At 52.9% G+C, this 14,191-nt stretch overlaps 1 protein-coding gene across 2 annotated transcripts in view; it reads right to left on the bottom strand.

Annotated features, from left to right (window-relative positions):
* Nucleotides 1–1,909: 1,909 nt before the first annotated feature.
* PLEKHD1 (pleckstrin homology and coiled-coil domain containing D1) overlaps nucleotides 1,910–14,191 on the bottom strand; it is a 35,582-nt gene continuing 23,300 nt past the window's right edge. For both annotated transcript variants that reach the window (XM_060294944.1, XM_030855355.2), the window contains 6 exons: nucleotides 12,614–12,707; nucleotides 10,729–10,907; nucleotides 10,081–10,213; nucleotides 9,536–9,680; nucleotides 9,060–9,209; nucleotides 1,910–8,769 (listed from right to left, as the gene is read on the bottom strand). In XM_060294944.1, the coding sequence (XP_060150927.1) occupies nucleotides 8,600–8,769; nucleotides 9,060–9,209; nucleotides 9,536–9,680; nucleotides 10,081–10,213; nucleotides 10,729–10,907; nucleotides 12,614–12,707 (871 nt within the window). In that variant the 3' untranslated portion in view covers nucleotides 1,910–8,599. The remainder of the gene's footprint in view (nucleotides 8,770–9,059; nucleotides 9,210–9,535; nucleotides 9,681–10,080; nucleotides 10,214–10,728; nucleotides 10,908–12,613; nucleotides 12,708–14,191) is intronic.

Genomic DNA, 14,191 nt, shown 5'->3' with positions numbered 1-14,191 from the left:
GAGAAGCCACCACAATGAGAAGCCCGCACACCGCAACAGAGTAGCCCCTGCTCACTGCTGCAACTAGAGAGCGCCCGCACGCAGCAACGAAGACCCAACGCAGCCAAAAATAAATAAAGAAATAAAAGAAAGAAAGGGTGTCGTCAAACTATGACACTATACTTGCACTCGGAATTTTTTAAACTAAATTTATTTATTTGGTTGCACTGGGTCTTAGTTGTGACATGCAGTCTCTTAGTTGCGGCACGCATGTGGGATCTAGTTCCCTGACCAGGGATCGAACCCGGGCCCCCTGCGTGAGGAGCGTGGAGTCTTAAACACTGCGGCACCAGGGAAGTCCCCCCAGAATTTTTATTTTACACTTATTGAAAGAGCTTTTTTAGATGTGGTTAGTCATAGGTTTTCATCAGATATCACTCTTGTGCATAATAAAATGGGAAATAGAGGTGAAATAAGTGAGCTAAGGCATTTCTAGAACTTCTCATCCCAAATCTGACTCCTCTCTCTTTGACTAAGAGTGACGGTGACCACATTTTTTCCACACAATGCCATCTTCTGAAGCATCGAGAGTGTCAATGATGCAGCATTTCTCAAAAGAATCCGTAGAAGAACTAAGTGTCATAGGTGCTGGGCTCTTAAGCCAGTTTTACAGTTGTGTGGATCAGCTCTGTCTCAAGCACTGCCAAACGAGTCTGATTCACCAGCTCCCCGGCAACCATCTGGTTCTTATCTGTTAAGTGCACCTCCGTGAGTATTTCGGGATTTTTTTTTTTCACCAAACTGTTGATGCGCATTCAGCACATTTTGACGCTGGGACTTCCGATGCCCGCAAAGGCAAGGACAACCTGATCAAACTGCTGTACGGCCAGCAGCTGCCATCGATTTAAGATACATCCCAGTTTCAGAGATTTTGAGTTGGGGTGCGAGTGTCATAGAATTTTAAAGAATATGATTGTAGACTCTCAATAAATATTCGTTGAATGAATGAGTAGATGAATTCTAGTTCCCAGTCTGCCTGAAAAAACGTCTTGACTTTCTTAGGAAAAGGTCTTCAGGGGCTTCCCTGGTGGCGCAGTGGTTGAGAGTCCGCCTGCCGATGCAGGGGACGCGGGTTTGTGTCCCGGTCCGGAAGATCCCACATGCCGCGGAGCGGCTGGGCCCGTGAGCCATGGCCGCTGAGCCTGCGCGTCCGGAGCCTGTGCTCCGCGGCGGGAGAGGCCACGACAGTGAGAGGCCCGCGTACCGCAAAAAAAAAAAAAAAAGGTCTTCAGACTTTGGGATCACACAACAAGTCTGATAAAGCTAAGGTGATTATGCTCCTTTTTCGCAAATAACAGAAAACCCAAGCAAAATGACCTAAACTATAAGGAAAGATACATCAGCTCACATAACAAGGAGTCCTGAATAGGCAGATCTAGTGTCAGTTAACTCAGTGACAGCTCAGCAGGGACCAAGGCTCCTTGCCATCTTTCTGCTCAGTTACCCTAGGCACGCTGCCTTGGGCCTCAGGTCAGCTACCCCCATGGTCACAAGTAGGCTGCCTTAGTTCTAGGTGTCATAGCCAGACATGAAATGTCCAATGGAGGAAAAGGGACTGTATCTTCACCATGACTCTCTTTGAAAGTGAGAAAACCTGTCCCCCAGCAGACTTCTCATCTCATTGGCCAGCCTGGCCCACACCTAAAGCAGTCTCCAGCAGAGAAGTGGGGTCACCAGAATTCAAGAAGGGCGTTTTAAAATTTTTTTTATTTTATGAAGGAGTATAGTTGATTAACAATGTCATGTTAGTTTCAGGTGAACAGCAAAGTGATTCAGTTATACATATACAAGTATCTATTCCTGTTTCAAATTCTTTTCCCATTTAGGTTATTACAGAATATTGAGCAGAGTTCCCTGTGCTATGCAGTAGGTCCTTGTTGACTATCTTTTTTTTTTTTAAATAAATTTATTTATTTATTTTTGGCTGCGTTGGGTCTTCGTTGCTGCGTGCCTGCTTTCTCTAGCTGCGGTGAGCAGGGGCTACTCTTCGTTGCGGTGCGCGGGCTTCTCATTGCAGTGGCTTCTCTTGTTGTGGAGCATGGGCTCTAGGCACGCGGGCTTCAGTAGCTGTAGCTCGCAGGCTTAGCTGCTCCACGGCATATGGGATCTTCCTGGACCAGTGCTTGAACACGTGTCCCCTGCATTGGCAGGCGGATTCTTAACCACTGCACCACCAGGGAAGTCTCGGATATCTATTTTGAATATAGCAATGTGTACATGTCAATCCCAAACTCTAAATCTATCCCTCTCCCACAAGGAGGATTTTGAGAGCGTCTAATTTCACATCCTCATTTAATCAAGGGGAGGTCAGATGGCTTGCCCCTCTCTCAGGATTAATCACTGGCTTTACAGGAACACACGGGCCTCTAGATTCCCAGCCCAGGGCCTTCCCATGGGCTGCTTACTCCCACCCTGAGAGGACTCTTATGTTCCGGAGGACACTGGGCTGGGGAGGGGGAAGGGCAAAGGAAGGTGAAGGTCAGGACACTGCCAGTCTGGAAGTGGTTGGAGACAGCGAGAAAAGGCCTCGCTGCTTTGCAAAGCCCTTAGGATGAGAAGCTCTGACCCTCAGGACCTCCTATACTGGACTAGCCACACTTTCAGAAAGGAAGAGTTCTAGGGAGACTGTCAGTTACCAAGCCCCTGAATCAATAACTTAAGAACCCTTGATAGAAAATATCTGTGTGGAGACTCTGGGCCTAGAACACAGAGGAGCTCAGTATATTTGTTGAAGGAAGGAAGGGAAGGAGGAAGCTCACTGAAAATAATTTACATGTAACAATTTACATCTTTACACATAATATTTTACATACTAATATTCCACATTAATATTACATATGCTAGAAAGAACACTGGCCATGAACTCAAATACGTGAAACTCCATTTAGAAGCTGTGTGACCTTGGGGTTCATTTTTCTGTAAATCAAGGAGAGGGATGTTGTGAGGACAAAAGAGAGAGCTCAGTGTGAAAGTGCATGGTCCACAATAGACTGAATACATGTTGGCTGTAGCAGAGACTTTTGTTTCATGTCTTAAAGGGGAGAACAGCTGGGAGACTCACACCAATAATGCGGAACCTCGGCCTTGTCACAAAGCCCTCCCTTTTCTTTGAGAGCCTCAGTTCACTTTCCCACTGGAATTTGCTGGCCCAGCTCAGAGCATGCTGCCATCTGCTGGGGACAAGGAGGAGGTGCACACCAAAGCATCCCTCGACATGAAGCCATCACAAGGAGCAACGTGGAAAAAGGGAAGCATAGGGACCCAGCTTCCGCTCAGCTGTGACTCTCTTACCCTTTAAGAAGGGCAGGGCCCTCACCCCTGACAGCAATTTATGAGAAAAATAAGATGTCTACCCATTTTTCTTTTTAAAAGTAAGTGATAGGCTATTATTCAGGCTTAAAAGGGAAGAAAATTCCTACACATGCTACAACATGGATGAATCTTGAGGACATTATGCTAAGCGAAATAAGCCATCACAAAAAAGACAAATATTGTACGATTCAACTTACACGAGGTAACTAAAGTCGTCACATTCATAGAAACAGGAAGTGGAATGGTGGTTGCCAGAGGCTGCGGGGGAGGGGAAATGGAGAGTTGTTTAATGGGTGTAGAGGGCTTCCCTGGCGGCCCAGTGATTAAGACTCCAGGCTTCCACTGTGGGGGGGCACAGGTTCAATCCCTGGTCAGGGAACTAAGATCCCACATACTCCATGGCACAGCCAAAAAAAAGGGGTGTAGAGTTTCAGTTTTGCAAGATGACGAGTTCTGGAGATTCGTTGTACAACAATGTGACTATACTTAACACCATTGAACTATACACTTAAAATGGTAACTTTTATATATATACATGTTTTTAAATTAATTTATTTTTGGCTGCACGTGTCTTCGTTGCTGCGTGCGGGCTTCTCATCGCAGTGGCTTCTCTTGTTGTGGAGCACGGGCTGTAGGTGCGCAGGCTTCAGTAGTTGTGGCTCGCGGGCTCTAGAGCGCAGGCTCAGTAGTTGTGGCGCATGGGCTTAGTTGCTCCACGGCGTGCGGGATCTTCCCAGACCAGGGATCGAACCCATGTTCCCTGCACTGGGAGGTGGATTCTTAACCACTGCGCCACTAAGGAAGTCCCCAAAATGGAAACTTTTATGTTATGTATATTTTATCACAATAAAAAAAAAAACAGTAAGTGATAGGGATAATAAGCACATAGTAGGTGCTTGACTTCATGCAATAGAATCATAATAAATATTTGTTGAAGGAAGATGGGAAGAAGTGATGCTGACAGGTGATCTCAGACGTCAGGGTGAACATGAGAACGGACATCTTCCCTTTCCCAGGACAGCCTTCCAACTGACCTTCTCCTTGGGGTGATAAATCAGTTATCCTTCCTGTTCTCATCTCAACCCTAAACTTTCCTCCTCTCATCCCTTCTGACAACAGCATGGCTCCAAGTTCAACCTAAGCTGGAACGTCATCCCTGAGAACTGTATCTTCCCGGTCAGTGCTGTCGGTGGCGGCCATGTCTTTGTTGATTCCATGGCTACAAGTTCTCAGATCATAGAACTTCAAAACTGCAAGGGCTTTGAGCAGCCTCGTGAGATTTAAGAGATTTATGTCCTATCTAATAAAAATATATAAGTACAAAAAACATTTAAAACAGTGGCTTATCAAAAGCTCCAGAACAGGAAGCAGTGAGACAAGGCTAACCAGCCCCACCCCCTGGGGAGCAGCAGGCAGAGTGTGGGACAAGTTCCTCCCCTCAGTGCCTTGTGATGGGGTCACTGCCCTGCAAGAGGAAAGGCTCTCCTGTGGTCAGTGTCACTCCAAGGCCCATCGGTCCTAGTTTTTGCCAGGATAACAGGGCAGGTTGAGTCTGTTCATAGCAGGACTCTCGGCCCAGAGGTAGGTGTCAGATCCTCCAGGGCAAGCAAGGCAGAGAACCTGAGCCCCAAACTCGCTGGCTGGCTCTGCAACTGCCCGGACAGCTCCTGGAGCCCCTGTGGCCGAGCACTGGCCTTTGAGCAGCCCTGACTCACAACAGCTTCGCTGCCTGATTGTCCAGGACACACGGAATGCCGGACTGCATTGAAACATTGGTGGCCGTTGCAGGTAGAATTCATCCCAAGGGGATGGAGTTTATTAAGACCCTCCCGCCCCCAGGATTTCTGGGCTTGGAGTGCTTCCCGAACTTCCCCTGAACAACTTTAACCCAGCGGGATGGAGAGGGAAGCTCATTTTTGGGGCCAGAGGAGTTGGTAGCAATGAGTGGAAGCCCAAGTCTAGGGAAGAGAAGGGGAGATGGGATGTGCAAAGAGTCAGGAGGACCAAACCTGGGGCGCTACACCGCACCCGTCCACAGCCACGTGGATGTTTGAACAACCAGTTTCTCCCAGTTGCTTTGGTTGTCTGGGACCACTCCAGACCTCTATTTCTAAGTGGCAAGAACAAAAGGATACCACTGTACCCTCTCCCAAAGGCTTGCAAAGGACACCCCTTCACCTCTGCTCCCAGGTGTGGGATGAGATAAGAGAAGTCGGCATCTTTCCCCCCCCAAGAGTCAAAGCCATAGGGTTTCTGATCTTGGAGAGCCCTTGCTGCATCCTGGGGGTCTGAGTGGCTTCATCCTGGCTTAATGCAGAAGCACAAGGGTCCCCAGGGACTGCTGGCCTTTATCCGAGGTCTCCTTTGTTTGATGGGTTTAATAACTACCTTCCAATTAGACCAACTCTGACCCACCCTGGGCTCGAGCAAGTTTCAGTTTCACCTTCATCATTGATTGTAGGCTCCAAATCTCACGTGGATGGTACCCAAGCACCCACGGGCTGCCCAGGTCATGCTGGGCTGGGTGAGATAGGGTGGATGGGGGCAAGAATCACATCCCTCCAGAGACAAATACAGGCAGTGGATCCTTCCCAGGAACTGGGAGCTGGAGAGTAGATCAGAACACAAGTGTTTTACACTTTGCAGATCTCTTGCCTCACCCATTAACATTTCACTGGAGAAAAGCACTAAAGCTAAGATGACCATGGAAATACCATCCAAACTGGGACCCTTGTGATAGCAAAAGGGGGAGTCATTAATAATTATGCTGGGAAACATCATATAAAGGGCTACGATATAGATCATCCATTCCCCAGTGAAGGAACAGATCAAACAGGAGGAGAACCCAGTCATCACCATTTCTCTCCCTCCCTTACACAATTACAAAACAAAAGCATACGCCTCTCCTCATCAGAGCAGGTAGAACTGTCAGTTTCCAATAGGGACACCAAAACTAGCAAGCCATCAAACTAGGCACCCTTTGCCTGCCTAAGGCTATTCCCATGGGCGCAGTCAGCTCTGTCCCTTTTGGTCTGTGCTCAAATCAGAAGAAAATCTGGCTGGTAGTCCTTGTTACAAGGGGACAGCCAGGACCTCAGGGCGGGAACACAGATTTTTCAGTTATTAAGAAGCCACTCCCTGGAGGTGCAGCAATGGGGAGTACTTCCTCATAGGGAGGAAAACGTGTGTGCCAATGAGCACAAGCAGCCAATTCCATAATTCCACATTCAGCCTGCAGGGGGCAACATCTCTCTAGCAATGACCACAGTGCAAGCGACGCGGCAGGAAACCCTTTTAATCGGCCGAGGAACAGGGTTTTGTTTCTGTAAAAAATCAGGTCCATATATTTCCAGTAAGTAATTTTCACCCCTACATATTCTCACATAGGGATGTTACTCTTTCTCTATTTACAGTGCTAGGTACAGAGTAAGTTTTTAACAAATAAATACTTATGGATTGATCCGTTGGTTGACGATAACACAGACTTGCCTGAGGCGTGGAAAGTACAGGGTGAGATAGGAGGGAAGAAATTAGAGATTCGTGAATGTGCGTTAGAAAGCACTTTCCTCTCTGGTGAATAGCTTGCCCAGGCCGGGAAGTGCGTTTGAAAATTTCGGAAAGATCTCTCTCCAAGAACAAACCATTATTAATTTAATTCTTTAAAAACAGAAAATAAAATAGTAATCTTGGTTTCTAAAGCTTCCTCATTTTAAAGTCCATCCTACAGACACGTTAGGTCAATGAGTTCAGGTTTATGCAGGTTTCTACACGTTTAAAGCTTTGACATTGAGACTCATGCCTTTCAGATGCATTGATTCTGAAGCACCTCCACCCCTATTCCCACCTAGGCTCGTAAGAGACTGGCTGAGGCCATCCAAGTCCACCCACCGCTGAGAAGGGACTGATGAGGTTCATTTCACCAGGCAGTCCTGCCCGCAGAGCAGGGCAGCCTGCCTGGCCTTGGCTGGCCCAGCCGTAGACACGCCCATGTTTTGAGTCAGTAACATTCCTTTTCCCACAGAACAGGCTGCAGGCCCCTGCCCTGCAGCCATCTGTCCACCTCTCAGACTGGGCTCCATTGTCCAAGCAGCAGACCATCAGCACCTTTAATACTACCCGTGCCCCTGAGCACCCTGACCCCAGGGAGACCCCTTTTCTGGAGAGACCAACAGACTCAGGCAGTTTCGGAGGGAAGGCCTGGAGGGAGAGGAGCCAGACAGTCTGTCCATGGGAGAGGGACACACAGTCCTTAGCACCCTGGAGGGCAGTGTCTCCCACAAAAGCTGCGAACAGATGTTTCAGCTTCGCCTCTGATGACCCTGGGCCAACCAATGGCCCCCCATCTTCCAGGGCTCGTGGTCACATTGTTTCACTGGGTAAAGCCTCTACAGGAGAGGAGGCAGCAAGGTGACCGAAGGAAGGGCAGCTGGGAGGGAGACCTCTGGGGTCCCGCAGCCCAGCAGGGCCATGGCAGCCAGAGGGAGCAGCCTCCCTGCTGGGCCAGGAGTGGATAATGCAGGAGCCCGCCGCCTTCTTCCACTCGCTGACTTGCTGCCTGTCCTCTGGGAGAGACCTCAGTTTCGCTGCTGGCCACAGCTCCCTCCCGCCCAGGGCCCTCGGTACATGCACAGGAGGAATGTCGGGGCCACATCTTCCCTGGAGGGCGCGGAGGCTGCAGGTGGGCGAGTCACCCTGAGTAGGGCAGGGAGTGGGTGGCCCCACAGCCAGGGCCCGGCCCCGGGAACGGTGTGTCTGGCGAGGGTGGCAGGCCACCGGCCCAGAAGCGGCTGTGCCAGCTCCCTTTCTTCCCTGCCCCGCGGTGTGGTCAAAGAGGGGCCTTGACCGAGGGACGCCTGTGGCTCTCAGAAGCAAAGAGGGTTGGGAAGCCCTGGGAAGCAAGGGTCAAGGTGGGCAGGGCGGCAGAGTCACAGAGAAGTACAGCGGGCACGGCAGAAGGTGGTGGGCCCTGCCCTGCCCATCCCGCTCCCCGGCCAGAAAAGTCTCTCCGTGCCGCCAGGCCGCATCCTTGCTTCACCATGACAACCAGGCGGCACCCAGCTTGGCCTGAGCTGACCCAAGGGTAGGGTCTGGGGTGAGGGTAAGGGAGGTGGCGCCCCTGTCCTTTGCGGGTGAGGCCGGCCCCCACGTGGAGCGCTGGCAGAGAGGAGCCGCGGAGAGTCAGGCCTCCCCCTCCCCCTCCCTCCTGCCCCCAGTGAGGAAGGACCTGGGCGGCGGGGAGGGGCGCCCATCACTTTCCCACCGGGGGAAGCGCAGAGGGGGCTCCAGGCTGGGTCGCCATGATGTGGTAGATGGACTCGCGGAAGCGCTGGTCCCGGCTGAGCCGCTTGGCCACCTCCTTCAGCTCCTGTATGTTGTTGGCTTCCAGCTGGGAGGTCATGAAGGACTGGGACGGCTTCACTGGGGATACGGTGGCCCCACGGGCCGGCCGTGAACAGCCCTCCCTCCACTGGGGCACAGCCCTGTCCCCAACCCCAGCCCCCCTCCCTCGCACCCCATCCTCCAGCCCCTCCCGGCCCATGGGCTCCCATGACCCCGGGAGAAGCCCAAGGTTGGGGGAGCCGGGCTCGGGCCACACTCGGGGCTGGGCCAGCCCCTCTCCCTCCCCGCCCTGCCCTCTTCCTGCCTAGTCACCGACAGCCCCGACTGTCCCACCCGCCAGGGCCCTGGGGGGGGGCAGCCACACCCACCGTCATTCCAGGAGGTGCTGGACCGGCGCCGGTGGAAGCGGCAGCTCTTGATGCGGCGAGTGGCCGCCTTGTGGATGTACACGGAGTTCTTCATGATGACCGGCATCTTGGCCTCCAGCTCCGCATTCCGGATGCACTCTTCAAAGAACCCTGCGGCCGCAGTTCCACTGCACCCTCCCCTCCTGCCCGCCCCTCCCCTCCCCAGGATCCTGGTAGGGTGGAGAGGGAAATACGCTGACCCCCATCCCTTTGAAGACCTAAGTCACCTGCCAAAGGGGGCAGAACTTCAGGCTTTCCCCCCACCCCGGATCCAAGAGCCAAAGGCAGCCACGCCCAGGAGATGCCCATCAACACCTATGGGTCACCTAGTGCACACCAGGCCCCCGAGTGGCGCTCCGGCCCCAGGCCGGGCTCCGCAGGGCCTGGACGGCTGGGCAGAGCTCGAGGGCTGGGCCGGCGGCGGGGGCAGGGCTTACTCTTCAGGTGGCTCACGTCAGCCCGCATCCTCTCCTCCTTCTGCTTGTTCCGCACCTTGGAGTTGAGCCCTTGTTCCAGGCTCCGCAAGGCCCCCTCTGCCTCCCGCAGACGCCTCTCCAGTTCCACGCGGACCTTCACCTCAGCCTGAGGGGAGAGGTGAGGAGAGGGAAATGGGTCCTGGCGGGGCAGCTACCATCCCTTGGAGGCCTTCCCTGATCACCCGTGGCTCAGCGGGCTTTCTCGCCTCCGGACTGGGATGCAAGTTACCACATCCTGCTTCTTGTCTTACGCCCTCCACCCGATGGCTGGGACTCAGCCCCTGCACGGGACAGGTGTCTCCAATGATGCCTCGCCGCAGGTCAGGCTCAGGGCTTCCCCTCGTGGTGGCTGCACTGCCTGCACCTGGCTGGTCAGATTAGCAGGGCTCATTCAGGAAGTTGCCCGGTGAGGGGAGGGATGTGAGGGAAGTGTCTCCAGGTGAGGGAAGTAAGCCTCCATGTGAGGGGAGGGCCCCGAGCACCACGTGCTCCCAGTGGCCCAGCACCTTGAGCTCCCGCTCGGCCTGCTGCTTCTCCGCCGTCAGCTCCTGCAGCGAGTTCTGCAGCGCCTGGGATTGGCTGGAATAGAACTCCCGCTCCTCCTCCAGGGCCCGCGAGCGTTCCTCGTTCTCCTTCATCCTGCCCCGGGGAGAGGTGTTCACTCAGGGCCCACTCACCAACGGGGCTTCCCTTCCAGTAGGGACCTGGCTGGAGAAACCTGAGACCCTGCTTCGTGAGCCCCAGAACTGGCTGGGTCCTGTCTCCCAGGTGGTGATGGGGGTAATGTGGTCAGTGAGGGGAGTCCTGGGTCCACGTCTTGCTAGTTCTGTGAGCTCGGGGAGGTCCTCCAACCCCTCCAAGGCTCAGTTTCCTCATCTGTAAAATGGGGCTGAGAGGACCTGCCCAGCCTGTCACAAAGCTCTGTTAGACAGGCCTAATGACTGTCTGTATGGGTCACACCATTGCAAGAGACAATTATCAAGTCTGTTTAGGATAGTGAAGGATTGCTTCCCATTTGTCTGGTGGGGAAACTGAGTCCTAGCCAAAAGGAAGTGAGTGACCCATTTGATCGAGGACAACTAGAACCCAAGAGCCCAGGTGTCCAGTTCACGGAGAGTCTCCTCTGTGGACTCAGGGGGTTAGGGCTCCCTCACCGCTTCTCCGCCAGGAGCTTCTCCTCCAAGAGCTGCTGCATCTTCTCCTCTATCTGCCTCAGGTTGCTATGGAGACCCCCACTGGGAGGGGGCTCCTCGCTCTGATTGGCCAGTGTCTGCAGCTGGTTCTCATTCTCCTCCAGCATTTCCAGGGTTTTCTTCTTCTCTATGGAGAGTTCCTGGCATGGAGGGAGGCGAAGAGAAAGAGCCTAAGTCAGGTTCTCCGCCATGGCTGCCCTCACCTCGATTTCAATTCCGGGAAGTGAGGCTCTCCTCACTCAGTCCTCTGAGGGACACCTGAAATGTCTTCATTCTTCCCTGAGGTAAAAGGCCAGCGAGGATCTCCTTCCTCCCACTGAGGCAAGGCTACTCCTCCACCGAGGAAGTCAGGGAGGAGCCCAGCTCGTGGCAGTGGACGTGGACGGGGCACCTACTACAACGGGGACCAAAGGCTCAAGGGCATCGTGAGCTTCTGGGGTCCTTGTTCCTCCAGGAACAAGTGAGGGAGTGTGCTGGGCTTGTGTGAAGAACACCCAACAGGAACCAGTCCACGAGCAGACTTAGACATTCTCCCCACTTATCAGACTGGGATCTTGCACTACTAAGAGATTCTGGAGTTGAAACTACCCATGAGAACGACTTCCTGTGGTAAGACAGGGAAAGATAAACAAATAAAGGCACCACAAAGCCGCAGTCAGTCAAGGGGGAATAGAAACCTTGCGATCCGCAAGGCAGTTCATGAATCTGGTAACCATCACGGATCTCCCACGACATGCCAGGCTCACTCGAGGTGCTGGGCTTGGAGAGAACTTAAGATGCAACCTAGTGAAGCTCACTGTTGGGAAAACACAACCTCATGTGTCAAGTGCATTAACAGATGTACAAAGTGCTGGGGGGACCCAGAGCTCAGAGCAAATCCCTCCTTCGAAGAGTCGGGGAACCTTGACTACAGTGATATTTGAGCTGAGCTTTAGGATGAAAGTGTTCTCTAGGCAGAGAAGAGGTGAGAGCACGTTCTGGAGAAGGAGCAGTGTGGGCAAAGGTGTGGAGGGTGGAGGTCACGGCTTCCTCGGGGCACTTGTGTTCAGTGGTTTAAACCAGACGTGGGGATGTCATTGTGCCGCGTGTGGAGGGGCAGCAGAGGGAGAGGGGACAGGAGGGTAGCAGAGGCTGCGGCCAGAGTGTGCACCTGGACGCCCTGCTAAAGAGTTGGCACCTTGTCCTTGACACATGCCCCCTCCTCCTCCTCCCTCGCTGTTTCCGTATCAAGTGGAGGTGATCTGGCAGTGGATTTTCCCTCACGCTCAATTTCACCGGGGAACAGCTCAGTGAATGAGCCGCAAGAAGGAAGTGGTGGGTGGCCGTGCAGCCCACCCTAATCGATCCTCCATCGAGTATAAAAATATAAGCACTGGGGCTTCCCTGGTGGCGCAGTGGTTGAGAGTCCGCCTGCCGATGCAGGGGACGCGGGTTCGTGCCCCGGTCCAGGAAGATCCCACATGCCATGGAGCGGCTGGGCCCGTGAGCCATGGCCGCTGAGCCTGCGCGTCCGGAGCCTGTGCTCCGCGACGGGAGAGGCCACAACAGTGAGAGGCCCGCGTACCACACAAAATAAATAAATAAATAAATAAAATATATATAAGCACTAAAGAAGGTGGATTTCCTAAGGCCAGAGTCATGGCCAGGGCAAACTTGAATTTGCCCTCAAGTGTCAGCTGGAGTTCCCAATGGTCCACAGAGAAGAAACCCTTTAGATCAGCTCCCCTGCGTGCCCCGTTTCCCTTGCAGATAACTCTCTGGGGCAACACTGCTGGAAAAAACTGTATCACGTGGCCCAACCGACCATGGCTCCCTCCAGGCAGCCAGCCCGCCAGTGGCCCCTCACCTCCAGCATCTGCTGTAAGGACTCTGTGAGGCGCCTCAGCTCCTTTTTCTCTTGTTCCACACCCTTGAGGCATCTTGCAGTCAGTTCTAGCTCCCTGCAGGGACAGAGGGCTGGGTATGGCAGTGCCCACCCCTCCCAGGCACCTTCGTGGCTTCTGCTTCACAGAAGTCTATGCGGCTTCCCTATACAGCTCAGAGGGCTCTTTGGAAGGCCAGCCCCTCACGTGGCTGGGTGCTGCCAGCAGCTGTAGGAGCCCAGGGCTGAACGGAGGAGATCCCGGCCAAGTGGGGCTGAAGTCACTTGCTCCAGGTGTACATGAATCTGTCAGAATAAATCCAGGGCCACCCCAAGGGCAGAGAGGAGTACTGGAGAAACAATGGCCTCACCCTGTCTTCCCTGGACAGCCCTTGCTACAATCTGCTCACTCTGACATGGGACATGGCTGAGGCCCTTCTCTGGGGTGACAAACTCCTTGCTGCTGTCTTAACAAGCCTGGGTCCCCTTGGGCCTTTACACCCGGTTTCCCTTCCTCCTGCTTGAGATGCCTTTTCCTTCTCCCACCCATTTTCCAACTCCTACCACCCTTCAAGGCCCAGCACAATCTAACCTCTGTTGAAACCCACATATATCTTAATTCGTATAAAACAGGGGGTCTGTGCTGTGCCCTTGAGCACCTGTTTGTACATCATTGTAAACATTGTTGATGTTTCCTGGGTGTGAGTCTGGTTTTCCCAACCAGATCCTCAAGGGAGAGAGGGCTTATCTTCCATTCCAGGGTCTGGTACGATTCTGGAAGTGAGCAGGTGCTTGGCCATTAGCTGATGAGAGTCTCTGAGCTTCTCCCTCCCCGAAACACATGTCTAATGACTTTCTTTTATAACGCTGTTTCAAGAACACTCTTTCTGGGCTATCACTGATAATCAGTAGTGACGATGGTGCTGGGGATGATAATGATGGTGATGGTGACAACAACCAGCACCATGAACAGTAACCAGAGCAGTTGTCTCCAAATTCATGGATAGGCGACATAGAATGACCTGGAGGGACTTCCCTCGTGGCGCAGTGGTTAGGAATGCGCCCGTCAATGCAGGGGACACGGGTTTGATCCCCGGTCCGGGAAGACCCCACATGCCGTGGAGCACCTAAGCCCGTGCTCCTCAACAAGAGAAGCCACCGCAATGAGAAGCCCGTGCACCGCAATGGAGAGTTGCCTCCGCTCGCCACAACTAGAGAAAGCCCGCGAGCAGCAATGAATAACCAACGCAGAAAAAAAAAAAAAAAAAGGAAAAGAAAAAGTAACGACCTGGAGAACTTTTTAAAGTACAGTAAGTCCCCTACATACGAACTGTCAAGTTGCAAACTTTCAAAGATGTGAACATGCATTCGCATGTCCAATCACGTAAGTTAGTTTACGTGTCTGGCGTACGTTGTCACGTGCGTGCATCCTCTATAAATGGTTGTGCTTTTGTGTGCTTTACTGTACAGTACTGTATAGAGTACAGAGTACAGTATCTTTATCTCAAGCCCAGGAAAGAGCTACTACCCACACGTCACTGGATCGTTTTTTCAAGAGGGTGG

This window comes from Globicephala melas, chromosome 2 (assembly GCF_963455315.2).
Source record: "Globicephala melas chromosome 2, mGloMel1.2, whole genome shotgun sequence".
Classification (NCBI taxonomy): Eukaryota; Metazoa; Chordata; class Mammalia; order Artiodactyla; family Delphinidae; genus Globicephala; species Globicephala melas.
This window is presented reverse-complemented; position numbering and strand designations above follow the sequence as displayed.